General features: G+C 31.6%; 1 protein-coding gene across 1 annotated transcript in view; it reads right to left on the bottom strand.

The window, feature by feature from the left end:
• LOC115884377 overlaps positions 1 to 24,692 on the bottom strand; it is a 104,311-nt gene that overhangs the window by 9,411 nt on the left and 70,208 nt on the right. The window contains exons 2-6 of the mRNA XM_030902937.1: positions 10,922 to 11,130; positions 7,405 to 7,543; positions 6,027 to 6,160; positions 3,896 to 4,112; positions 3,688 to 3,808 (exon numbers count right to left, since the gene is read on the bottom strand). Of these exons, the coding sequence (XP_030758797.1) occupies positions 3,688 to 3,808; positions 3,896 to 4,112; positions 6,027 to 6,160; positions 7,405 to 7,543; positions 10,922 to 11,095 (785 nt within the window). The 5' untranslated portion in view covers positions 11,096 to 11,130. The remainder of the gene's footprint in view (positions 1 to 3,687; positions 3,809 to 3,895; positions 4,113 to 6,026; positions 6,161 to 7,404; positions 7,544 to 10,921; positions 11,131 to 24,692) is intronic.

Below are 24,692 nucleotides of genomic sequence, written 5' to 3'. Positions count from 1 at the left end.
TGACCTTGCCAAAATTGTGATCGATTTTCATTCCCCGGCCGTCCTTGACGCCGTTTTTTTTCGATCATATTTTATTTTGCGATGTATAATCTTTATTTTTTGTCTTCATGTGAACAATAGGTAACAACTGTTAAAAAGACATGTATCTATATTTTTTTCCCTAAAATATTCGTATTACCTATTGTTTTTAACGTAAAACCTTACATCCTAAATGTGCAAAAGCGTATATTAAATCTGTTTTAATAAGATTATAAAGTTATTCATAAGAGAAATTGATTGAAATTGTACTCTAAAAAATGAATCTTTATATGATTTTTAGGAGAGCCTGGACTAAAATGCTATTTCAACGCCTACCATGACAATATTTTTTTCATAAAGATTCACTTTTCAGTAAAATTGTTTTAAAAATAAAATATATGAATTAAGAAAAAAATAATTATTGATAAAAAACTACTAAAAATTCGTTTAAAATCATCTAAAACAAGGAACATATAAGCGTTGTAAAATGTGCACGAGTAAGTTACATTCCATCATCAGTTTTTTTTACATACAGACAGCAATATTGACTGTGTATATATCACTTGACATTTATACCAACGATATGTATGAGTTCACTTTTTAGTATATAAGGTATATATAATATTCTCATAGAAAATACATGAGATACATAAATCATTTGACGATATATTATATAAACAACATTGATTTATATAGGTTGATTCTTAAATATGTTTAAATATTTATCTGGTTAGATCACAAAATTTTTTTGAAAATATTAAGGTTTCCTTTTTTTGAAACCTCTACAACCTGTGAAAATATTTACACTGGTTTAAGAAACACCCTGTATCGTATAAATGTCAAATACAACACGAAAAACACTCACATTTATAGATACCATCGTTTACATCGAGTGCAGTATTTCGTAAAGTGTACAATAATGAGTGTGTAGTGAAAATTTCTTCTTTGAACATCTCTTTTTGTTTTCTGCTTTTTTTTACAATCATATAAATATAATATATTTCTATATTTGTTATGTTAACACGGAATATATTTTTGTTCAAAAACTTTTTTCTCTAATATCTTCTTTTTAATAATAATATAACTGAAAAATACGATTTCTTTACCCTGCAAACTATCTCCTAGTATGCTTTATATTTTTTTTTGGTTTTGAAAGAATATTTTAAAATATCTCTATGAATTTTTCTGCCAGGAATAGAAGTTCTTATCTTTAGGCAAAGAAAGAAAATGCTGGAAAAATGGTTTCTACGGAGCGAATGCAGTAAGTATTTTCTGAAAAACTCTCAGAACTTGCATTTATATTTAACTGAAGAGTTTAGGAGGAATTAGGCCAGTTGATATCATTTTAAGACGTTTTTATTCCCTAAAAGAAATAATTTATTGTTTTATTATGGAGAAAAATGATACTTTTTATGGCGACACAAAAAAATGTTATTTTTTACTCCGAATAGGACATGCTATTTTTTTTTCAAACGTCACAAATAATTTTTTAAACCATTTCAAACGTTGCAAATATAAAAAAAGATTTAAAAGTAATACCTTGTAAGTAATTATATATCGAGAAACTATGGTTACACTTGTTGAATTTGACACTTTATGTCAGTTTCATAATATATCTTCGTACTTTTGTTCTTACGCGTAAAAATGCTCTACTTTTATGCCTAGGCGTTAATAGTTATTTTTTATACAAGACGATAAAATGGTATTTTATCGTCTGGACGATAATGCAATTTTATCGTCGTGTATAAAATAATATTATTTTCTCTAGCGAGTTACGTTTTAAAAAATATTCAGAAATTATTATTTAAAGGAATTTATTACGAGTAGAAAAAATATTGAGCTGGGTTGGCGTTGGTTTCAATGTAATTTGACAAATAAATAAAGCTGTCTCTTTAGTTGTCAGTTTTGAGTCAATATTTTTTAATTCTCTTTCGTGTCGATTGCTGATTGAATTGGAACCAGAAATGGCTCAAAACGAAATAAGTAAATTACCCACAGATATTCAGGATGAGGCGAAAAACGCCATATCCAAACTGCTTTCATTTAAATCCCGAATAACTTATGAAAAGGAATACAACAATTTTCAAAAATGGAAGCAATTAAAAAACGTGCGAGAAGAAATAAAGTTTTTAACCTATCCTCGATGTCAAAATATCGTTTAATCTACCCTTGGGTTAAAGCACAAAACATCCCCCTTTAGAACTTCGTCTGTCATGTTAAGAAATGAAAGTAAATAATAAAGCGCCTCTCGTGTTTGTTCGCACTCAAAACATTTCAATTAATGCCTGTTTGTATTTTTAATATATTTTTTAAATTTACATTTTTTTTAATTGTAAAGTAATATATTACATTTAAATGGAATATATTACATAACAATTATGTCAATTACAGGATTACAAGCTTGTTTTCTAACATTGTTTTAATAAAACGAATTATAAAATTTCAATATATGTATATTTGTCGTAGATATGAAAAAAGTAAAATATAAAATGGACAAACGCTTACTTACATTGCAATAAAACTTCCACTTTTAGTTTTGCAATCCAAACGCAATATTTCTATTTCACAAATAAAAATATCCGACAACACTAAAATCACTGAAACTTCCGCGGCTGACAACGAAAACTGAAAAATATAACGGCACTTTTTGTTTTGTACCTGAATATCAACATTACGCTGTACTATTATGTGTTTGTTGTTGAAATAATATAAAATATCTAATTATAACTTGTAAATTTTAATATTTTAACATGATTTTAACTACTTTTGACAAAAACTAACTTTTTGTTATCAAGATGACATTTTAGACGGCAACTGACATATATGTCATAATATTTGAATCTTAAATATGTATGTAATATAATTTAAATTACTATAATGCAGCTTTATACTAAGAAAACATTTATACATTCACAAAATACAACAAAGTCTAATAATATAATTTGAAAACAATGAATATTGAATTAAAATTGAAAAAGTTAAGCGCGACCCCTTGTGTCAAAATTAGATGATTAAATTTTCGCAATTTTTACACCATTTGATGACCGGTGGCGCCTCTAGTGTTTGTTCGGACGGTTGGTCTTTTACTCCCGCTTATGGCCATTAAAGAAAAAGTTCTAAAGGGGGATGTTTTGTGGGTTAAAGTACTATTTTATCTACTATTTTTGATAGATATGAGGCAATTTTAACAGTTGCTATGGAAAAAATATGTTTTAAATAGATTGTATGTTTTCCTAAACAAGGAACTATAATCATAAATGTTTCCAGGCTTGTATATAAACTTGTTTACTCCAGTTTATTAAAACTCTCCGTAATTAAATTTTGTTTAAATTACAACTAACCACGATTTAACACGTTTGTGCTTTGTATATTCAATGTAATTAAGTAAAACAGCATTAACGAAGAGAAATTGCGAATCATATACAGCGATATTATGCAGGATATATTTATTTTATATAGAAACGTATTTTTGATTTTCTGAGTGTTTTTTTTTGAATATACTTACTGTATTAGCATATTACAATAATTGTTACTAAATAAATTTCGCAATAAAATTATGTTAAAATTTCGCAAAACTTAACAACCCGGTAGAAAAATAGCTTTAAACTCTTTTAACCAATCAAAATGTACAGAATATACCTTAAAATTTGCAATATTTATCTTTCTTACAGTTGGTACGTCGTCAGGACTAGGATTACCAATAGAATGACGTGAAATCTTAAAAATTGAGACGAAGATGCTGCTTCTACAGGAGATGGTAGAGCAGGGCTTTCTATTTCTAATATTTCGACTACAAACAAACAAAAAAATTGGTTAGGACCATTATACATAAAATTATCACGAAAATAATACAAGAGCAAGTTTATTCTGTACTTACTCAGTGCGGTGCTGTTTCTGATATCAGCATAGTCGCTGTCTTTGCTGACATATCCTGGAATGGTTGCCACACACGTCAGTCTCAGTCTGCCGTCTTCGCCGGCATGTAGCTGGGATACTTCTATGGATAGTTGCTTGATCGAGGGTGCTTTTGTTTCGAAGTATCCATGGCCATGTACGATACCATTTGAGTAGGATTTTGTCAGTGAATCTCTCACCTGTAATAGTATGATACGTGTAGTTTATTTTTTAGTTACTATCGATATACTAAGGGCTGGGAAAGGTTAGTTTTGTGTCGAGATTTCCGTATGTAAGAAGAGTACGATGCGTTTCTAAAGTACTGAACAAAGAGAAAACAGTAAAAACGTTGCCAAATGTATGAAATAAACCGCGAAACTGTGCACATTGCTAAGATACGTGGAAGACTAAGAGACGTTTTTTCAAAAACTTTCTTAATATTTCTGCTATATTTTCTTCGCAGACAGCATGTGAAAATCTTTATAAATAAGAAATTTTTTTGCTTTCCATCAAATCAATAAAATGAAAAATATACGAAATAATATACATGTTCTGATTTCTTTCGAAAATCGACATCTATGAAAATATGAACCCTTCCTGGACACAAACAGTACATCGTGAGACAGAAAATTGTAGAGAGAAACGAGCTCTATAACATAGGATACAACATTTTAATGAACAGTGCTTTTCATAAAATCAATAAAATGAAAAATATACGAAATAAAATAAATGTACTGATTTCTTTCGAAAATCGACAACTATGAAAATATGAACCCTTCCTGGACACAAACGGTACATTGTGAGACAGGAAATTGTAGAGAGAAACAAGCCGTATAACATAGGATACAACATTTTAATGAACAGTGCTTTCCATAAAATCAATAAAATGAAAAATATACGAAATAATATACATGTTCTGATTTCTTTCAAAAATCGACATCTATGAAACCATGAACTCTTCCTGGACACAAACGGTACATTGTGAGACAGGAAATTGTAGAGAGAAACAAAACCTATAACATAGGATACAACATTTTAATGAACAGTGCTTTCTATAAAATAAATAAAATAAAAAATATACGAAATATAATAAATGTACCGATTTCTTTCGAAAATCTTTTCTAAATTTTTTTTTTTAAATTAGCGGTTTGCGATCGTGATTTTACTTTACTTGATAGGAAAAGGCGTACCGGAGAAATGTGGCAACGCCGCAACATTTCTCTCACTCCGACTTAACAAGATCCCTATGCGATTTACTTCCACACATATAAATACTGACCCAAAATTAAGAGTTGCCAGCACGGTATAATCAAGGGGCCAATTCTATGTTTTTGACATGTCAACAAGTGTGACATAATAGCTTTTTTACAAGTGAAGCATTGTTTACACCAAAAAAAAATCCCATGTAATAAGCCTGTCAAAAAAACCTAAACTAACCACAAGAAAAAACGCAAAAATGTATTATAAGTTAAATTAAAACAGAAGAAAAAAGAAAATTAGATTTTCTTTGAGAAGACAAAAAGAAAAAAACTTCTCGACTGTCTAAATTTTTTCTCCATAATTTTTCAGCTCTTTCTAATTACTTCAAAACTTTCTCTCAAGTAGTTCAAGCTTTTTTTCCTTTATTTCTTTCATCAATTTATCAATCTTATTTTATATTAAAAAAAACAAATTTTTGAAGCTTAAAAGAAAATTTTTGCTGCTTTATAAATCCAATCCATAATTGAACAGGAAATAAAATTTTAAATTTTTTATTTTAGTGAGAATTACAACAAAAAATAGGGCAATCCGGTTTTATTATTCCACACAGGCATATTCCAGTTAAATAATCACATCTGGACTCGCGGAGTTACACTTGTCTGGAATTTGTAACTAGCCAGTTAGTTTTTGCTTTGGCTGGTTCGTATGGAGGCTGTGCTCAAGCTTTTTACTCTTAGGAAATCTTGGTAATGATATTAATGTATCTAAAATTTCATTGCATATAAATAAGAGACTTTTTTGTTCGTTTTATATTATTTTTTTACATAAATATCTAGATAAATGAAACAAAGTTGGGTTAGTTTATTAAAGGTGCTTATTAAACCTTTTTTTTATTAAAAATTAATATCAATTACCTTTTCGTCGTTCATCAGCCAGGTAATATGCGGAGGAGGTTTTGCAGGAGCTGTGGTACAGTTGGCCTTTAAGGTCTCTCCAACAAAATATGTTTCTTTCTCGAAGGTGATCTTTGGGTCATACTCTTGTGGATCTATATACAAAAAAGTCATCTTTATAACTATTTCAGTCAACGCTAAAAGACTAACAGAAATTCTTAAGTAACTTAAACTAAATTAACTGTAACTCCTTGACTAAATTCAGTGATAAAAAACATGTTCTTTTATTTTTAATTTTTTTTTATGGTTTACACTTTTATGGTTCTACATAGTGGTACCATACACGTTAATGGTACTCCTCCGACTTGTAGCACATAATAATAGTTATTAATGTTTAAGTACCATGTTTTTATTAGTTCTGTGGTTCTTATCTTTTGTACTAGGTGAAAAGAGCTTTTCTTATTTTTTATAAAAATAAACACCGGTTCACCTTTAAAACTTGTTTTAAATATTAATGGTTTTTAAACACTTGTTTTTTTAACAAAATGTTTAAAACATGAGAACTCTGGTTATATGTATTAGTGGATATACAGGGTGGTCCTAATTGTATTCTGGAAACTTCGGCAGCATATTCTGCAGATAAAAATAAGTCAAAAAGTTCGTATAAATGTATACCCTAAAATGCTTAGTTTCAGAAATACAGGGTGTAGAAGTTTTATTTTTATTTCGATTTTTTCCAGATAATTTATGAAGTAACGTCAATATTTGGATAAAAATTGGTGTCTGGGAGTTTTTTGGCATGAGAAATTCGATTTTGATGTCAATATGACTCCTACTTGTAGAGGGCGCCACCTACATATTTTTAACTGATTTGAAGAGTAATAACTTTTTGTCTGTACCTGTATAAAATTATTGAGTAAAAGAATATACATTTACGGCGTTTTTTACGTAAAAAAGGTCTCTTGGTAAAAATCGCTACAAGTCATGGTTATCGAGATATTTGGAATCGAAATAATCAAAATCAAATTTCTCATGTCAAAAAACCCCAAGATACCAATTTTCATTCAAATATTGACGTTACTTCCTAAATTATTTAGAAAAAATAGAAATACAAATGAAATTTCTACACCCTGTATCTCCGAGACTAAGCATTTTAGGACATACATTTATACGAACTTTTTTACTGATTTTTATCTGCAGAATATGCTGCCGAAGTTTCCGGAATAGAGTTCGGACCACCCTGTATAGAGCAGATGTAGCTGATTTTAGTTACTCATTTATTTTCAACCACAGAACAGATACAAATTTGTATCTGTTCTGTGTTTCAACTGACATGTTCAAGTAATTGAGTAAAATTAATCATAACCAGATAAATTATGGAGTATTTTTTAAAACTTACCTATGATCGTTAAATCTTTGGATTCTGAGTCTTTAGTAAAAATACTGGGCGTTTCCATGGATACTATGCAGTAATATGATCCGCTTGCAGCAAAAGTAAGGTTGGAGAGACGAATGTGTTTTTCATCGTAGTGATCTTTCTGCAAATACAATAACAAATAAATATGTAAAATCTTTATTTCTCAGTAAATACTGTAGTAAATAAATTTAGCAGAAAATTAGAGTATTCTATTGGTTCTAAGAATATGATAACCAAACTTGTTGAGTACATAAATCTATTCTTAAAACAAATTAATACTAAATAATTTAATACTAAAATAACAGTATCCTACGTTGAATACGGGGTATTAAAATACCCTTCGTGCATAAAATATAAGTTCTAAATAGAATTGGAGTGACCTATATCCAAAATATAAACACAGCGATGCTTGGTTAAGGGATGCTGAACGGAATTTGACTTTTAATGGCCATCAAATCAGAGCTTTATCGAGTGGGCTTTGCTTAAACGGGTCCGTCTCTAAAAGACGGTCCTGATAATGAATTTTAATCTTACATAGCAAGAGAGAAATGGGACGTAAAAGGTCTGGAAATTTATAACGATTGAGGAAATAAATTTTAAATGTATTTTTTATATTATTAATGGGTGTAGCAAGCTTTAAGGATATTTTATTATACAGAGTGGTCCGAACTGTATTAAGAAAACTTTGGCAGTATATTCTGCAGATAAAATAAGTAAAGAAGTTCGTATAAATATATTAGTTTCGGAGATATAAGGTGTAGAAGTTTTATTTTTGTTCCGATTTTTATTTTGGATGAAAATTGGATGATGGATTGATATTTTGGATGAAAATTTTATTTCGATGAAAATTGGCATCTGGGAATTGTTTGACACGAGAAATTTGATTTTGTCAATATGACTCCTACTTGTAGAGGGCGCCACCTACATATTTTTTAACTGGTTTGAAGACTAATAACTATTCGTCCGTACCTGTATAAAACTACTGAGTAAAGAAAAAATATGCATTTTCCGCGTTTTTACGAAAAAAAAGTCTCTTGGTAAAAATATCTGCGAGTAAACCGTTCGAGATATTTGGAATAGGAACAGTCAATACATGTCATTATTGACAAAAAAATAAACATGTTCAGTAGATAGTTATTTGACTGAAATGATAAATTTGGGAAATTTTTATTTTTTTTAAATTAATCATCAATTTTTCTTCGAAAAAATAAACTTCATTTTTTTAGAAGAAAATTCAAAATATACTCGTTATCTAAAGCAATTTCATTTTTGCTAAATTTTACATTTTCTACAGCAAGTTTCATTAAACTTTAAACTTGAGGTCATTCCAGAACAAAAATAAAACAAATTCCAACAATGTGACCGCGAGTCGTTTATAGTTAATTACTTTAAAGCCCTCAAATAAACGTACAGTTCCCTGTAATTACCGTGAACTAAAAGTCATCAGACCCACTCTAACCACATTTTCTGTGTGTGTTTAGCTTTAGTTTCAGGCTAAACCACACAAAGAAACACAAAAAAGTAAAAAAAAAGTGAATGTAAAATTAAATGAACCGTTTTATTTTGTAGCCAATCTTTGACCAGTCAAAAAATTAAAAAGTGTTTTAAAGATTTCTTACATTAATTATTGTAATAGTTTAATAAATACATTTTTTATCTTCTATTTAAGTATATCTATGTATTTAAAAAAAAATTAGAGGTGGAGATTAATCTGATATTCTCTCAAAATATTTTTCTAAAAATTTAATTTAAATTTAATCATTCTTTTAGTCATTTTTGTAAATCTATATATCCCAAAAAGTTAATAAATCATTTAGCATTTTTTAATCCACTTAATAAATTCTGTTTTTGCAGATAACGAAAGCAGAAGTCTAGATTTGGTAACAGCATTATTTAACAAATTATATAGCTCAAGCAAAATACCGTCAGATTGGCTTAAATCAACATTCGTAACCCTGCCAAAGAAACCCAACGTCTCACAATGTGATGACTATCGGATGATAAGTCTTATGTCCCATGTCCTCAAAACCTTTCTTAGAATCATCCACACTCGAATCTACAAGAAGTGCGAAAATCAGATGAACAACACCCAGTTTGGCTTCAGAAACGGACTCGGAACGCGTGAAGCACTCTTCTCCCTAAATGTAATGACACAGAGGTGTAGAGACATGAATGTGAATGTATTTGCATGCTTCATAGACTATCGTAAGGCGTTCGACTGTGTTAATCATCAGAAGATGATCAAAATTCTAAGAACAACCGGAGTTGACGAACAAGACCTACGTTTCATATCAGAACTTTATTTGCATCAAACGGCGGTAGTTGAGATGAAGCAGTCAACATCGGAAGACATACAAATCAGACGGGGTGTTCGGCAGGGTTGCGTCTTGTCTCCGCTCCTGTTTAACCTGTACTCGGAGACTATATTTAGAGAAGCACTGGATCGAATCCAGGGCGGAATCAAGTTCAATGGAATCCCAATAAACAATATCAGATATGCCGATGATACGGTTATAATAGCCAACGATATACAAGAACTGCAAAGCATTATAAATTCCGTAGTCCACTATAGTGAGATGTTTGGACTGCATCTCAATGTCTCCAAGACCAAACTATTGGTCTTTCTAAGACTCAATAAATGCACACCTGCGTGTCAAGGGACAAACAATCGAACAAGTGACCTCATTAAAGTATTTAGGAGCTAACATCAATAGTCAGTGCGACCCGAAAAGAGAAATATTTTCAAGAATTGAGCAAGCGAGAAAAATCTTCGTGAGAATGAAATCATTTTTTACAAGAAGAGACCTCAGTGCGGATCTCAGAACTCGAATGGTCAGATGCTACGTCTTCTCTGTGTTACTCTATGGATGTGAGAGCTGGATACTGGATTCACAAACCGAGAAGAGAATAGAAGCCTTCGAAATGCATATATACAGACGGATGCTGCGAATCTCATGGGTACAAAGGATCACCAACAATGAAGTAATGCAGCCCATGCAGAAACAAAAAGAGATACTGAACAACAATCATCATAACTAAACGATAAATAAAAGAAAATGTTTAATACAATCTAATACAAATTAATGTACTGCTCAGGCATCTGTAGAGGTTAGTAATGTATGGCTACCTATCTTTGATTTTAATGAACATAAGTAAAAATTAAAAACCAATAAAAAATGATAATAAAATAATATCTCTATAGTGTGCCTATGTAAATAAAATAATTGTTTCTGTTTGCATACGTTTTTAAAATGGATTGTCAAAAAAAAAACGGGGAAGAAGAATTAAGAAGAAGAGGAAAAAACGAAGATAAGAAGAAGAAAACGAAAAAGAAAAAAAGAAAGGAGTTATGGAAAAATCTAACAAAAATATTACTTTAAAACATGATTTTTCAGACTGAGATCGGGTATCTAAAGATGCACTCTACGATTTTATGACCTCGGTTACCTTCAAATCTAAGCTAATTAGACCTATACTAGCCTTAATCGATCTAACTTACGTGTAACTTCGCCCCAGGTATTTCCCAGGCCCTAAAAGCCGGTTTCCGTCCCTTAACGTACTGGACCAGTTTGTCCTCGCCCTTCAGCCATTCCACCTTATGCAAGTGTTCCGGTTTCACACTGTAGTTGCAGCGAAGGGTTACGCTACCTCCCTTGACGGCGTACCTGGGCATTTCTAGTTCGAGATGCTCAATGTTGCACAACACTCCTGAAACAAGTGAATTCATTGTTAGTTTCTGACTACTTTGTAGCTCTATATGTATAAAAACAATTGAATACGTCAATCAATCCTGATTTATGTCATATTTTAGAATTTTAGAATTTAGAATGAGTGGGAGGGGGGTTAATCACTTCGACCTTACAGATCCATTGTGTCCCCCTTTCTTGAATCATAACTCATCATACAGTCCCATGGCTTTGACAAAAGCCAGTATCTGGGACGGTTTTATAGAGGGTAGTTCTCTATCTCCAATATCAGTCGTACCAAAATTCATGGCACGAATGGTTGTCGTCTCGGCGCACTCAGTGATGAGGTGTACTGGTGTTTCACCATCTTCCCCACAGAATCTGCATTCGCCGTTTCTTAGTTTCAATCTACTGAGGTGTTCATTGAGGAGACAGTGTCCTGTTAAAAACCCCGTGACAATCCGAAGATTGTTCTTACTCAGACCCAGGAAGATCTGTGATTTTTCTTGATCATAAGCCCTCAGAAACTTCTTCGAGTGTCCTAGACCATTGCAAGATTTCCATTCCAGGTTGCGGATGGAATCTTCCAAGTTCTTGAGTTCCTCCTTGAGTTGGTTACCACTTGGAAAGCAGAACGGTTCTGGTCCAGTTAGTGGAGTGTTCGCTCCTTTTCTACCTAGATTATTTGCTTTTTCATTGCCTTTTATCCCTTGGTGAGCAGGCACCCAGTGTAGGAGGACTTTGTTTTCTTTGCCTAATTTATTCAGCTTCTCTATGTATTCTTTGACCAATTTCGAATTGATTGAGACTGAGTTGATCGCCTTTAACGCTGCTTGACTATCAGATAAGATGGCTATTTCTTGTTTCCGATAGTTCCTATCTAAGATAAGTTGTACGCATCTCTCGATAGCGTAGATTTCTGCCTGTAGGATACTAGGGTAAGTGCCCATTGGTTCGGAATATTTAGTTCTCGACCCAAATACTCCGATCCCTGTTCCCGTATTGGTTTTGGAAGCATCAGTATATCAAGTTATGGTATGGTCGGTATGGTCTTTTAACTGCTGGGCAAGCGTTTCGCTCTTCCAATCCTTCTTATTGCTCAATACTACATTGACATGTTTGTCAAAGTTGTACGTTCTTGGCATATCGTCCACTGGGAGTTGCAGGAGTAGTATTTCCTTTTTGAGGGTGTTCCAAGCCCCTGATCTGACAATTCTCCCAGTACTAATTCCGTTAGTGACCATTCTAATCATTGTCGCATTGGCATATCTACCAATGACAATGTGCAGTGTTGTTAGATCTAGAATGACCTCCATTGCTGCTGTTGGACAGGTTCTCATGGCTCATGTGATGCAAACACATGCTAGTCTCTGGACTTTGCATAGGTTTAGCCTTGCCGTCCGTTGCTCTAGTTTTGTGTACCAGGCAACTGCTCCATAAGTAATCATGGGTCTTACTATCATGGTATACATCCAGCGCAAAATGTTAGGGGAGCAGCCCCATCTATTTATTTATGTCATGTACTAACACACGAAATCTTGATATTTTGTGTGAAAAAATAAAAAAGTTATAGGGGTGGGCCACTTTTGGAGAACACCCGGTATAATCATCTTTTAGTAATACATCTTATATTTAAATAGTTCAAAAACTAATTAAAAACAAAAATACAAACAGCAATAAACTTTCTTCCCGAAAGATTAAAATTTCCAACACGCATTTATTAGGGTAAACCCACATTATTACGCCGTCTACAAGTCCCACAGGGAAACATAACGAAATATGAAAAATTATCTCATTAAAGTGTATGTTTATTTTGTCCCATATCATATTCCACAACACCCTTGCGCTGTAAAGAGCTAACAACGTTGTAAAAGTAATGGTCCATCATAAACCCTAATATTATGAAAAAAAACGACATTTTATTTTTGACACTTTTAGTTAATATGAAAAAAAGAGAGATTTTGAGAAAGGCAGTAAAAAATCTAAAAAAAATTAAAGTGTCACTCGCAAAAGATATTGATAAAAAAACTAACGGGATATCATCAATCACTTTAGACTTTTTAATCAATTATTAAAGATCGTGAAGTCTATCGATTACTTGGAAGATTAAAAAACTGTTTTGAAATACTTTACGGAGTTTATTTTCTTTGTTTTATCTCGATTTGTCCTTTAAGCGTCCGTTTTTTAGTCTGTCGGGGAGGAAAGATATAAATAAGGAAAGTTTTTGCTCGGTTGTAACTAATGGCCTGTGCTGTTTGTGTAATAGCAACTAACTTTTTCTATTATTTATGTTTCGAAAAAAGAAAAAGGATATGAACAGAAGTATAATTACTGAAATATATAGTCGTTATACTAAATTAAAATTTGTTATATTTTTATTTAAACATAATTCAAATTCAAATTTCTTTATTAGACCCCATTAAGTTTTACAGAATAATATTAGTATTAATAAATGTGTGACCCCAAATACAAAACAGAAATAAATTAAATTATAGAAATAAACGAAATTAAAAAAATTAAAATTATATAAAAAAAGTGAAAATATAATTTTATCAGGGATGAGCGGAGATAAGCAGAGAGGCATAATGAAACAGTGTAAAAACCGGAACAGCAACCAATGACGGGCATATCAGAAGAACAAGATCTCACAAATCAGTCGAAGAAATTATAATATTTACGAATTTAGTAAATGATTTTTAATTTGTTTTTTATAATCTGTAAAGGATTGAAATTTAAAGTTATTAGAAATATTATTCCACAAATGTGGCGCCATGAAATTTTTGGAAGTTAGCTGTTCGGTGTTGAGGAATTTTAAAATAATGCACTTGTCTAGTCGAATGATCATGGTCAACGTAGTGAAACAATGAGAACAAATAGGGAGGCTGCTTGTCATTAAATGAAATTGTCGTCTGTTAGTCATGGATAAAATAGATAAATTTTTAAGATGTGGCGTTATATGATCTCTAAAAGGAATGTTAAAAGAAAACCGTAGACACGAGTTTTGAAGTATTTGGATTTTTCTAGAGAATCTAGCGTTTATGGATGTACCATAAACAACATCGCCATAATCAAATAAAGATAAAATAAGTGTGTCACATAATTGATACTTAGTCTTTGATGGTATATATTTCTTAAGAGACGAAAAATTCTTCAACCGTATATAAGCAGCCTTTAATTTAGTAGTTATATGTGCCTGAAAAGAAAGCTTCGCATCAAAATAGACTCCAAGATTTTTAGTCTCTGTAACAATGGGTATCGCAACATTATCTATATGGATATTCATGTTACCAGCCGTATTTGTAATTTTGTTTATATCACTACCAAATACTATAACACAAGATTTACCGGCATTTAATTTCAAATTATGATCCAGAGCATATTTATTAATTTTATTAAGATCGTCGTTAAAATTTAACTGAAGTTGTGCCAAATTATTAGTATCTATTCTGCAATAAATTTGAGAATCATCTGCATATTGCTGCAATTCAGAAAACTGTAATTCCTTATTCATATCAGCTACATATAACGAAAATAAAAGTGGCCCCAGAATAAATCCCTGAGGAACCCCAGAAATCATAGGAATATAACTAGATTTTTGTTTTAAACTTCCCCGTTTCATGACAACACAATGTGATCTATCTTATAAAAGGTTTTTTATCAATTCTAAATAGCCGTCTGAAAATCCAAAATACTGTAATTTTGCTAGGAGCAGTGAATGGTCTAGAGTATCAAATGCTTTACTAAAGTCTAGTAAGCTAAGACACGTCATATTTTTATTTTCTTGATTTGTTCTAATATCATTAACCAGCTTCAGTAAACAAGTGGTAGTGCTGTAGTTCTTACGAAAACCAGATTGGCATTCAGGTATTAGTTTATTTGAATCTACAAATGAAACGATTTGATTATATAGATGTTTTTCTATAATTTTAGAAATTGCTTAATAATTGGTAGTCATTGTCATACTTCATCGTTTTTCAACAATAATTTTTTATCAAAGCCATCTCATGAATTGTGTCTGGTATTTTTACAGTTAAAAGAAGAAAAAATATTTTATATTTTAGAAAGTTTGGCATAGAATTTTGAACACATTGTATTGTTTAAGATTACGATATTTATAGCAATATAAGCACAGAAAAGAGAAAAAACAATATGGCGATATTATTATATAACTTGGTAATATTTGAGGGGTAGTTTCATCTCGTTGGAATTTGACTTTCGAAAAATCCGTTTGCCAAAAATAAGCTTTTTAGGTCAAACAGTTTAAGCAGAATCGTGGTTAATCAATTACCCAACTTTTTTGAACACCCTGTATGATTTTTTTAAAAAATTTCAAAATATGTAAAAAACAAAATAAATTATGCGTGTCCAAGCATTTTCCCGAAAGACTAACCGTTTTTTAAATAACAAACATTGTAATATTTAAGGGGCGTTTTCACTCTCTTGGAATTTGAGATTTGAGAAACCCCTCCTTATCGAACCTCTACACCCCCCAGTCAGTCCGTTTGCCAAAAATCAGCTTTAAACGTCAAGCAGTCTAAGCAGAATCGTGATTACTCAATGGTCATATTTTATAAAACACCCTGTATAAATTTATAAAAAATCTTAAAATATATAAAACAACAAAATAAAATATAAGTGTTTAAGATTTTTTTCCGAAAAACTCACTGGTTTTTAATATTTGATTGGTGGTAGATATTTTTTATGGAAAATTATTTTTTTCAATATTTTTTTTTGTTTTCGACTATAAATTATTTGGAATTATAAAATCAGAAATATAAAGACTTAACTCTACTAATATTTTGTTACTACATCAAAAATAATTTCTTTTATAAGGCAATATGTTATAAATTTAGCAGCGCAACACGGTTTTCTATTACAAAGACAAATTGTTGAGAAACTCGGCGAATTCTCTCTTTCAACAGAATTATTTACGTTTCGTTATTTATTCGAAAGGCTCACGAGACGTTAGAGTCGAGACTCTTGTATTATTGTTAAGAAAACAGTAAAGGACTCTTTTTACCTTACCTACGGAAAAACTCTGTTATTTCGAAGCTTCTCCTCTTCAAAGAGAAAACGGCAAAAAATCAATGCCAGCGAAGAGTAAATCGAGACGATTTGGAGGATTTAAACAGATTATTTGGATAGTTTCACATTTTATTTTTGGTTTTGATGGTGTAACAGTCTTTTTTTCTAGAGAGCTATTACTAACGCCTAACAGTCGGTCTTTTTGTTCTCGGGCGCCACCCCCAAAGTTTAAGGTGTTTGAGAGACCACCTCGGCCAATACGGGTAGCTTTTCTACAGTGGAGAATCCAGGGAAATGGGATAAAAGCCAGTTAAAGTCGAATATATTCCATAACGAGGTTTATTTAAATAAATTAATTACAAATCCAATATCTTCAAATAAATCAAATATGAAGAAAATACTAAAACATGAAATATCGCAAAATCTAACACAGAGAAATTAAATCAGTTAATTACAATAGCAAATAATTAAGTAATTAATTAATAAATTAAATTAATTATGAATCCAATCTCTTCAAATAGATAAAATATGAAGAAAATACTAAAACATGAAATATCAAAATCTAACACGGAGAAATTAAATCAGTTAATTTCAATAGCAAATAATTAAGTTCGTATGATTTAAATTCAATATCTTCAAATAAATAAAATAGAAAAATACTAGCAATACATATTCACGTGGAAAGAGGAACCTTAATTAACTCCTCCTCCGTAAAGGAATTTTATACCATAAAAATAAAATAAAAAACTCTACTGTGCTGAAACTAAAATTTGTGATTACTAGAACTCTGATGAGGTATCTGGCGGTTACAAAAAAAAAGAAAGAATGTGAATCTCTGAATCGCCTACAGCAGCCCGGAATCCAGGCGCACTAATTATTCACGGTCAGGTATAAAGAAAACTTAAGAAAATCGGCGTCGGATCAAAAACGAAACGGTCTGGTTGTCTATTCACGGTCAGGTATAAAAAAAAAACTTAAGTGCTCGGTTTTTAACTATCTATACTCATAAATCAGAAATACGGTTTAGACTTATTTTAAATCAAATCCCTGCGACCACGATTTATAGTTATTTAAAATCAAAAACGGAGATACGGTACTTTTACTTTAAAACTCAAGAATTCGGTTTTTACAGCAGCGCTGATAAAAAAAAAACGGATCAGACTCGCGAGGTTTACTTAGAAAAGTTCACCGGTACTTAGTCTCAACAGGAAGAACCCCGTTTTTGCGCTCCCGTCGCTTAAATAATCTTTCCCGTCGGGAACCACGAACCACGTTCGGTTACCATCGTCCTACCTCCCATCAAGATTTCTTACAGTAAAAAAAAACGTTTTTACCCGTCGATCCTACAAAAAACCATTTGCTGTTTGTACAAAAAAAAAACTTCAACGTCTCCATGCAAATCGACGAAATATTTAACACAATTTTATCAGCAAATAATTTTTAGTATTAAAAATATTTTTCAGTTTTAGACTATCATAACAGTTCTAAAAATAAAAATAAACCATACTAAGCTTGTCTAAGAATTATTTGTTACCATAATCCTTCAAAACAAATGAACATATCAAATTCTACTTATATACAGTATGGTTCATAAATCCACAAACGCTATCCGTCCTGGTGATCAAAAAAACAAATATTTAAACATTTGCCATGAGAATATTAACGATAAAAAAAATAAAAAGTTAAGTCCCAAGCAGGATCGAACCCGGGCCCTTCGGTGTACCACCGAAGTACTTTCACGCCGCGCTATCGTGCCGTGTTTGATTTATGTTCACGCCTGGCATTTAACAGGTTAAATAAAAAAAATAAACTGACTTCATTACAATGGAATTTAGGTTAGCTGCTGGACTCTAGACTCTAGAATACCGGGTGCATCTCTAAAGTGACTCACTCCTATAACTTTTTTATTTTTTTTAGATAAAATATCGAGACTTCTTATGTTAGTACATGATATGTCCCTTACAGCGATCTTCATTTCATAACCATCGCTGACGCGGTTTTTTTTTTCGATCATACGATAGTAGCGTCAATATTATTAAATGGAAGAATAATATGAACAGAGATAATGGTCCTATTCCTTCTAGTTTTTTACTCCTATCACTCTAGTGGTTTTTCCTCGCTTTCCCAATTTTGTCACGCTTTAGTAGCAATAACAATGAAGTGCCTATAGGTTTGGTGCATTTCAGATGATTTCAACAAATTCAGATCGCAGCGCTTCAACGGCAAAAATCAGAAATTATCATAATAATATCATAATTATCAGTATGTATTTCACGCCTCTATCATGTTGATCGCATTAAAATAATGTTGAAATCGTGGTTTTATCATAATATTTAAGTATTTTAGGTTTTCGCTAGTGCAGTTATTGAAACTATAAAACACTCAAGTACAAAGTTTGTGTGATGTAACGCTGTTTCGGGTAGTAAAAAATAACTGAAAAAAAATCGTGTTGTGTTGTGACAATTTCAGATGTTAATAAAATTGCCAGAAAAAAAGGTTTACGCGTAAAGGAGAGCGTAATTAAGGCATTGTTGGGTGCAATAACATTCAATAATAAAAAAATAATAAATTTTTCGTATACTCGTGTATACTAATTTTATTTACGATATACAGGGTGTCCCAGAAATAAGTGCAAATATTTTAACTGGTAGTAAAGTTCAACCCCAGAAACACGCCTATGAGTTTTTCTTTTGCGAAAAAAAAAATGTTGAAAATTTTTCTTGACATTTTCCGGAAAATTTGAAAAAAATTTTTAGTGCCACTTGTTTATTCACCTGAGATTTCTCTGCGGTGTATCTAAATCTTGCAGTGTTGCAACCTCCTGTGTTATCCACATTCTACATAGTTTTACATTTGTAAATTCATAGACAAATTTCTACTCAAAAAATTAGGAATGTTAAATTTAATCTTTTATTAGTGCTCATTGTCAATAATTATAGAAAAAAAAAACACTTTAACTATTTTTAGTACTTACCCTTTCAATGAAAACTTAACAAAAACCACCGAACATTAACTAAAACATTACGTTTATGACGTTTACGAAAATCTTTGTTATGCTGCAAAATAACTTTATTTTCGAATAAATTTAATAAAATGATTCTTCATATTATTCACAATCAGGTCACAAAAAAGAAATTCCTAAAATGTTTATCGTAATTTAGAATTCAATATATCTAAAACACCCCAACGAATAATCGATTCATTTTTGTTTTGTTTGTTTTCTTTCATGTTTCTCTGTTTTATTTGAACCACTCATTTACAAAACACCTTGAAAAGCGCACATTACTTTGAATACCTTTCTGAATGAATAAATGTTGAGAATTATTTTCTCTTATCGCCACTGTACGAACTATTTTCAATCTAAGAAAATACATGTTTCACTCAAAAATTTTAAATACGTATTTTGTTTTTTCGCTATTTTTTCGATGTATTTCGACAATTCCATCGACCATCGATCAACTGCTCCTTTGAGTCGCCGCGCCGTCGTGGCGGGCTTGCGTTATACGATGTTCAGCAACGTTGCCGTAGTTTCAACAATTTCAAATTCAAGACACTCGAAGCAATCAAATTCGTATTAAATTTTAAAAATAAAACAGAGAAACATGAAAGGAAACAAACAAAACAAAAATGAATTTATTATTCGTCGGGCTGTTTTCGATATATTGAATTCTGAATTACAATAAACATTTTAGACATTTCTTTTTTGTGACCTTATCAATCATTAATTCATTTGTGTTTTGTTTGTTTCCTTTGATGTTTTTCTGTTTTATTTTTAAAATTTAATAACAATTTGATTGCTTCGGTTGCTACGGTAACGTTGCTTAACATCGTATGACGCAAGCCCGCCACGACGGCGCGGCGCCTCAAAGGAGCAGTTGACCGCTGCACTCTTGGCAGACGGTTCGGCTGTCGATGGAATTGTCGAAATACATCGAAAAAATAGCGAAGAAACAAAATACGTATTTAAAATTGTTGAGTGAAACATGTATTTTCTTAGATTGAAAGTAGTTCGTAAAGTGGCGATAAGAGACAATAATTCTGAACATTTATTCATTCAGAAAGGTATCCAAAGTAATGTGTGGTTTTCAAGGTGTTTTGTAAATCAGTGGTTCAAATTGTGATTAAGTCTATATGGCAAGAATGTGTTAGAAATGGGTATTGTTATTTTAGCAGTTATTATAATAGCATGTACAAGTAAAGCAGCACAGTGAAGTGTATTTTAATTAAGTGTGTATCAAAAAAGAGAACTGTCGCAGTTACATCGATCTGTCATAAGTTTTTTAATTTATTTTCTGTAATAATAACGCAATATTAAAAATGTAATGCATCTCTGCAATCTCTACCAAACTCCTGAGGTGGTGTGATTTTATGACTTATTTTAAGCATAAATATACTTTCTTGTCCATATGGCAACACAGGGCGTCCAAATACCTGGGATGCGGGCTTGATTCGGGTAATTGGAGGTAGTTGTCGATATCTGCCGGCGGTTCTCAAAATGTTGCTATTATTTTTTTAAAATTTCAAAGTTAAATAACTCGGTTATTTTCAATTTATTTTAAAAATGGTAAAGAGAAAATATGTTTCTTTTGACCAGATCTACCACCCCTTAAAATATTTGCCCTTATTTCTGGGACACCCTGTATAAAATTTGAATTTGTAAGTAATAGTTCAGTTTCAATCATCTGATATGATTGGTTAGTGAAATGCGCGTTAGTGTTAAAAATAAAGTGTATTAGTGTATTGTGATGTATCTACTAGTGTTTTATTTTGCTGGTTTAATAATCAAAAACTATATTTTTAAATAAATTCCACCAAAAATATTTGTTTATTAAAAAAAACACAGTAAAGTAAAAAAAATCTCTGCAAAGAAACTCAGTAGACCAAGAGAGAAAAGCTGGGTTGACAGATTTATAGATTGCTCGATAGGAGACCGAATAAATCCCCTAATCAACTGGTAAACTTCTCGGCGCAACGTTGCCGGATGTAAATCTGTCAAAGATAATCGACGAAGCGGCGGGAGTTTAGAATTAATCAAGTACAGACGCGTTTCAGTCTGAGCTTTCCCAATAAACTTCTCGCGAAGGAGTTGAACTGGAATTCCGCTAATTTATTACACCTCAGTTTCGGCTTACCTTGCGCCAAAGTTTTTCCAAAGACTCGCGGTTTAAATGAAATAATAAAGATCTGATAATGGAGACATGAGGGAGCTATTTGAAGTTAAAAGTTTGCTCGTTAGGTGGCTGTAGTCGCTTAAAACTAGGTTATCGAGTGTTCATTAGATGTAATTTGATTGTGTATCAATGAACTAGTGTATGTTACTAGAATTTTAATCATTTTGTAACTGATGAATGAGCGCCCAGAGACTTTTACCTCGGAATTTAAGTACTGTGAATGTATTAATGTCAAACCTTCTGTATTGTGTTTTATAGATAACATACTAAAATATTTACCCATTTTCTTTCCTTGCTGTTAATTTTTTATTTAGTAATTTTAGTAAATTCTTAATTACCTCCTTCTTAATATTTTGATTTTTTTAATTCTTTTTCTAAGTAAATTTATTGAAATAAATAAATCTAATGCATAAGCTATACCTATTCTGCTTATATTCTAATCATTGAAATTTTGATTGAAATCGAATTATACAGGGTGGCGCGTCATATACGACGCGGTTTTTGCAAGGAGAACAAAAGTTTGTATTGAAGTGAAATTTTCTGAGCTAATGTAAGTCAATTTAAAGTATTTTCTAAAATTATGTAGAGTTTTACAGGGTGTCCCCAAAAAAAGTTACACCAAGTTATGTTTTTTGTAATGGAACACCCTATATATTAATTGATTTTTGGATTCTAGTAAAAAAGTATATGACTAAAATGTATAGTTTTTGAAATACATTCACCGGCACGAACAATGGGCACCTTAAAACTTTGATGTATTTTAAAGGTTAATATATTTGATTTTAATGGGCCGATTTTGATGATTTTTTAAGCAGTGTGTTGCCAAATTATTTGACTTCTTAGTATCTTTTTCTAAATTAAAAATGAAACTCCCCATCTGTTAATTATACAAGGGAAAACAAAATGTTGATATTTTTTATTAAAGTTTGAAACACCCTGTGAAATATGTTAAGAAATTTAAAAATTATTTTATCATTTAGATACATCCTTTCTCGATGGTTTGTTTTTTGGTTCATCTCATTAGCTTTATTTTTGTTGGAAATATTCGGTTTTAAAGAATGCACTGTAGCGTTTTTTTTTAAAACATTATCACTGCGAACGGCAGCTTTTCATTGGAGAGCAGTCGTGGATAAGGTATTTCACTGGAAAGAAAACTAATTAATAACAATAAACCAAAGAAATAGATATTGGGCGCCAGGCATGTACAGAGAAAGAAAACACAGTTGTATAATACTTAAAACTAATGACTATATTTATTCATGATGAATTCTGATGGTAAATAGCATTGTACAATTTTAATAATTATTATAGTGGTTATTTGTTGAGTAAAACTATGTATGTAAATAATATTAAATATGTTCTATGAAAAGACTATGAAAAAAATACAATGCGTGTAACGTTATAGAAAATATAAGAAAAGTAGCATTACTTTATTTAAATTGTTAAATTTTATGCGGTGTTAAATCTCATGTGTTGCAACCTGTAGATTCTAGAATCTATGTCTCGTTATTCATCTGTTAATATAGCGCAATAATAATATCTATAGAAAGTAATACTATTACAAGGCGTAATATAATGAAACCTAAAAATCTAAATCACATTGTAACTACTGAATCGACATAAATGTTCTTAATAATCTAACCACTAAATATAGTCTGTACGATATTATTTAAAATGTACGTTACTGTTTAAGACTGAAAATATAGAAAATCTAAAACATAAAAAACTAGAACGTAAATCTACACTTAGCTGTTCTTTATGTAATCTTGCTTCAAACAGTAGCAGCGTGAGGTGGTCTCGCATCTCTGTACTCAGCCATCCAACACAACCAAAGGGGCCAGAATGAGACACCATAAATTGGTACAGCCGTAACTAACTAGCTTACAGCTGGGAACGAAGCAGCATGGGACTCAAGCTACATCCACGCTGTGGCACTTATATGTAAGAAAAAATCGTTCTTACTGGGGACACTCGTCCACAAGACATCCGTACATAAGACCTACCTGTACCTTGGACACAGTCCGTACCTTGGACACAGTCCGTACCTTGGACACAGTCCGTACCTTGGACCCTAAAAATATGAAACTCTTGTTTAAAACCAAACAAGGTCTAATAAACAAAATAAACCTACCTCGAAATACTTCCGAGGGCTCAATAAATAATAAACAACCTGTCCTTTCTTCCATGTGACATTCTGGAGGACAAAAGAAAAGGGACGCCAACGTGCCAGCAAAATACAAATACAAGTTGGGACATCCGTAACTCTACCCTAAAAATATTCAATAATAATATCGAATCTAAAAGGATATTTCATCTTTACCTGTTGCTTTGAAATAGCAGCTGATTCGGATTATACAGCAAGATTTAAATAATCACCATTTCTAAAAGCTGGGATACAACAGAGCGTCAAAACAAAGTGAGGTTAAGGACGGAGAGAGTTGACAGAAGCGATGTTGACAGCGCCTCCTCAGAGCGCTAACAGGGTTGTGTCGAACGATAACAGGGTTGGCGACTAGGGAACGTAAAAATTACGCGTCAAATAAACTATCCGGCCTGAACGAGAGGGAATCCGGTGATGATAGGCCAGACATCATATATTATATATAAAAAAGACATGTAACGAACTAAAAACGTTACAGCACTAACATTTTTCGTAATTTTTACATTAAGACCATGCCTCTGATTTTGGGCCTAGTCAACATATCTAGTACGTTCTGGTCCCGAAGCAGGCCTTCTTGACATAAGATTTGCTTCATTTAATCTTTTTTTTGTAGTCCGTTAATTAATATGTACGGTTCTTAAGTGCAATTCATTATCAATTTGAAAAGCTGGCAAACGGCGGTTTCTTAGCGATAAACTTACAATAAGTCGATCGTCTCGATTAGACGTTCTCATACGAAGGTTCCTGGACGTCTATATTAACGTCCTTATGGACGTGGTCATAATTCAAAGACCATTTAATATAGGTACTCTATGGTATTAAGGTATTTTTGGAACCAGAATTTTATAGCAAATTCACTAAACTCGAATAAATAAATGATATATATATATTTGACTCACCCTGTATATCTATAAAAATATTTTTGAAATGTGAAGAGTGAAAATCTCAAATAGGAATCCTGATACAGAGCTTTTCCGGAAAACGGAGCCATCTTGTATGTATGCATTTGTATACGTGTGTGTTTATTTAAATACCAAAGTGAAAGCAACGAATTTAAATAGGTAAACTTTGTAATATATCTTATTAACAATACAATGCAAAAAGTTTTATAAACATTCGTTCACAGTAAATGAATTCCGAGGTTTGTATCTCATAAGGGCTTTAAGCACTCCACTAATTATAAGGAATATCTAATTATTATAATAATATACGTAATAAATTGATTGT

The sequence above is a fragment of the Sitophilus oryzae genome, unplaced genomic scaffold, assembly GCF_002938485.1.
Source record: "Sitophilus oryzae breed Bouriz unplaced genomic scaffold, Soryzae_2.0 scaffold_227_pilon_pilon, whole genome shotgun sequence".
Lineage (NCBI taxonomy): Eukaryota > Metazoa > Arthropoda > Insecta > Coleoptera > Curculionidae > Sitophilus > Sitophilus oryzae.
This window is presented reverse-complemented; position numbering and strand designations above follow the sequence as displayed.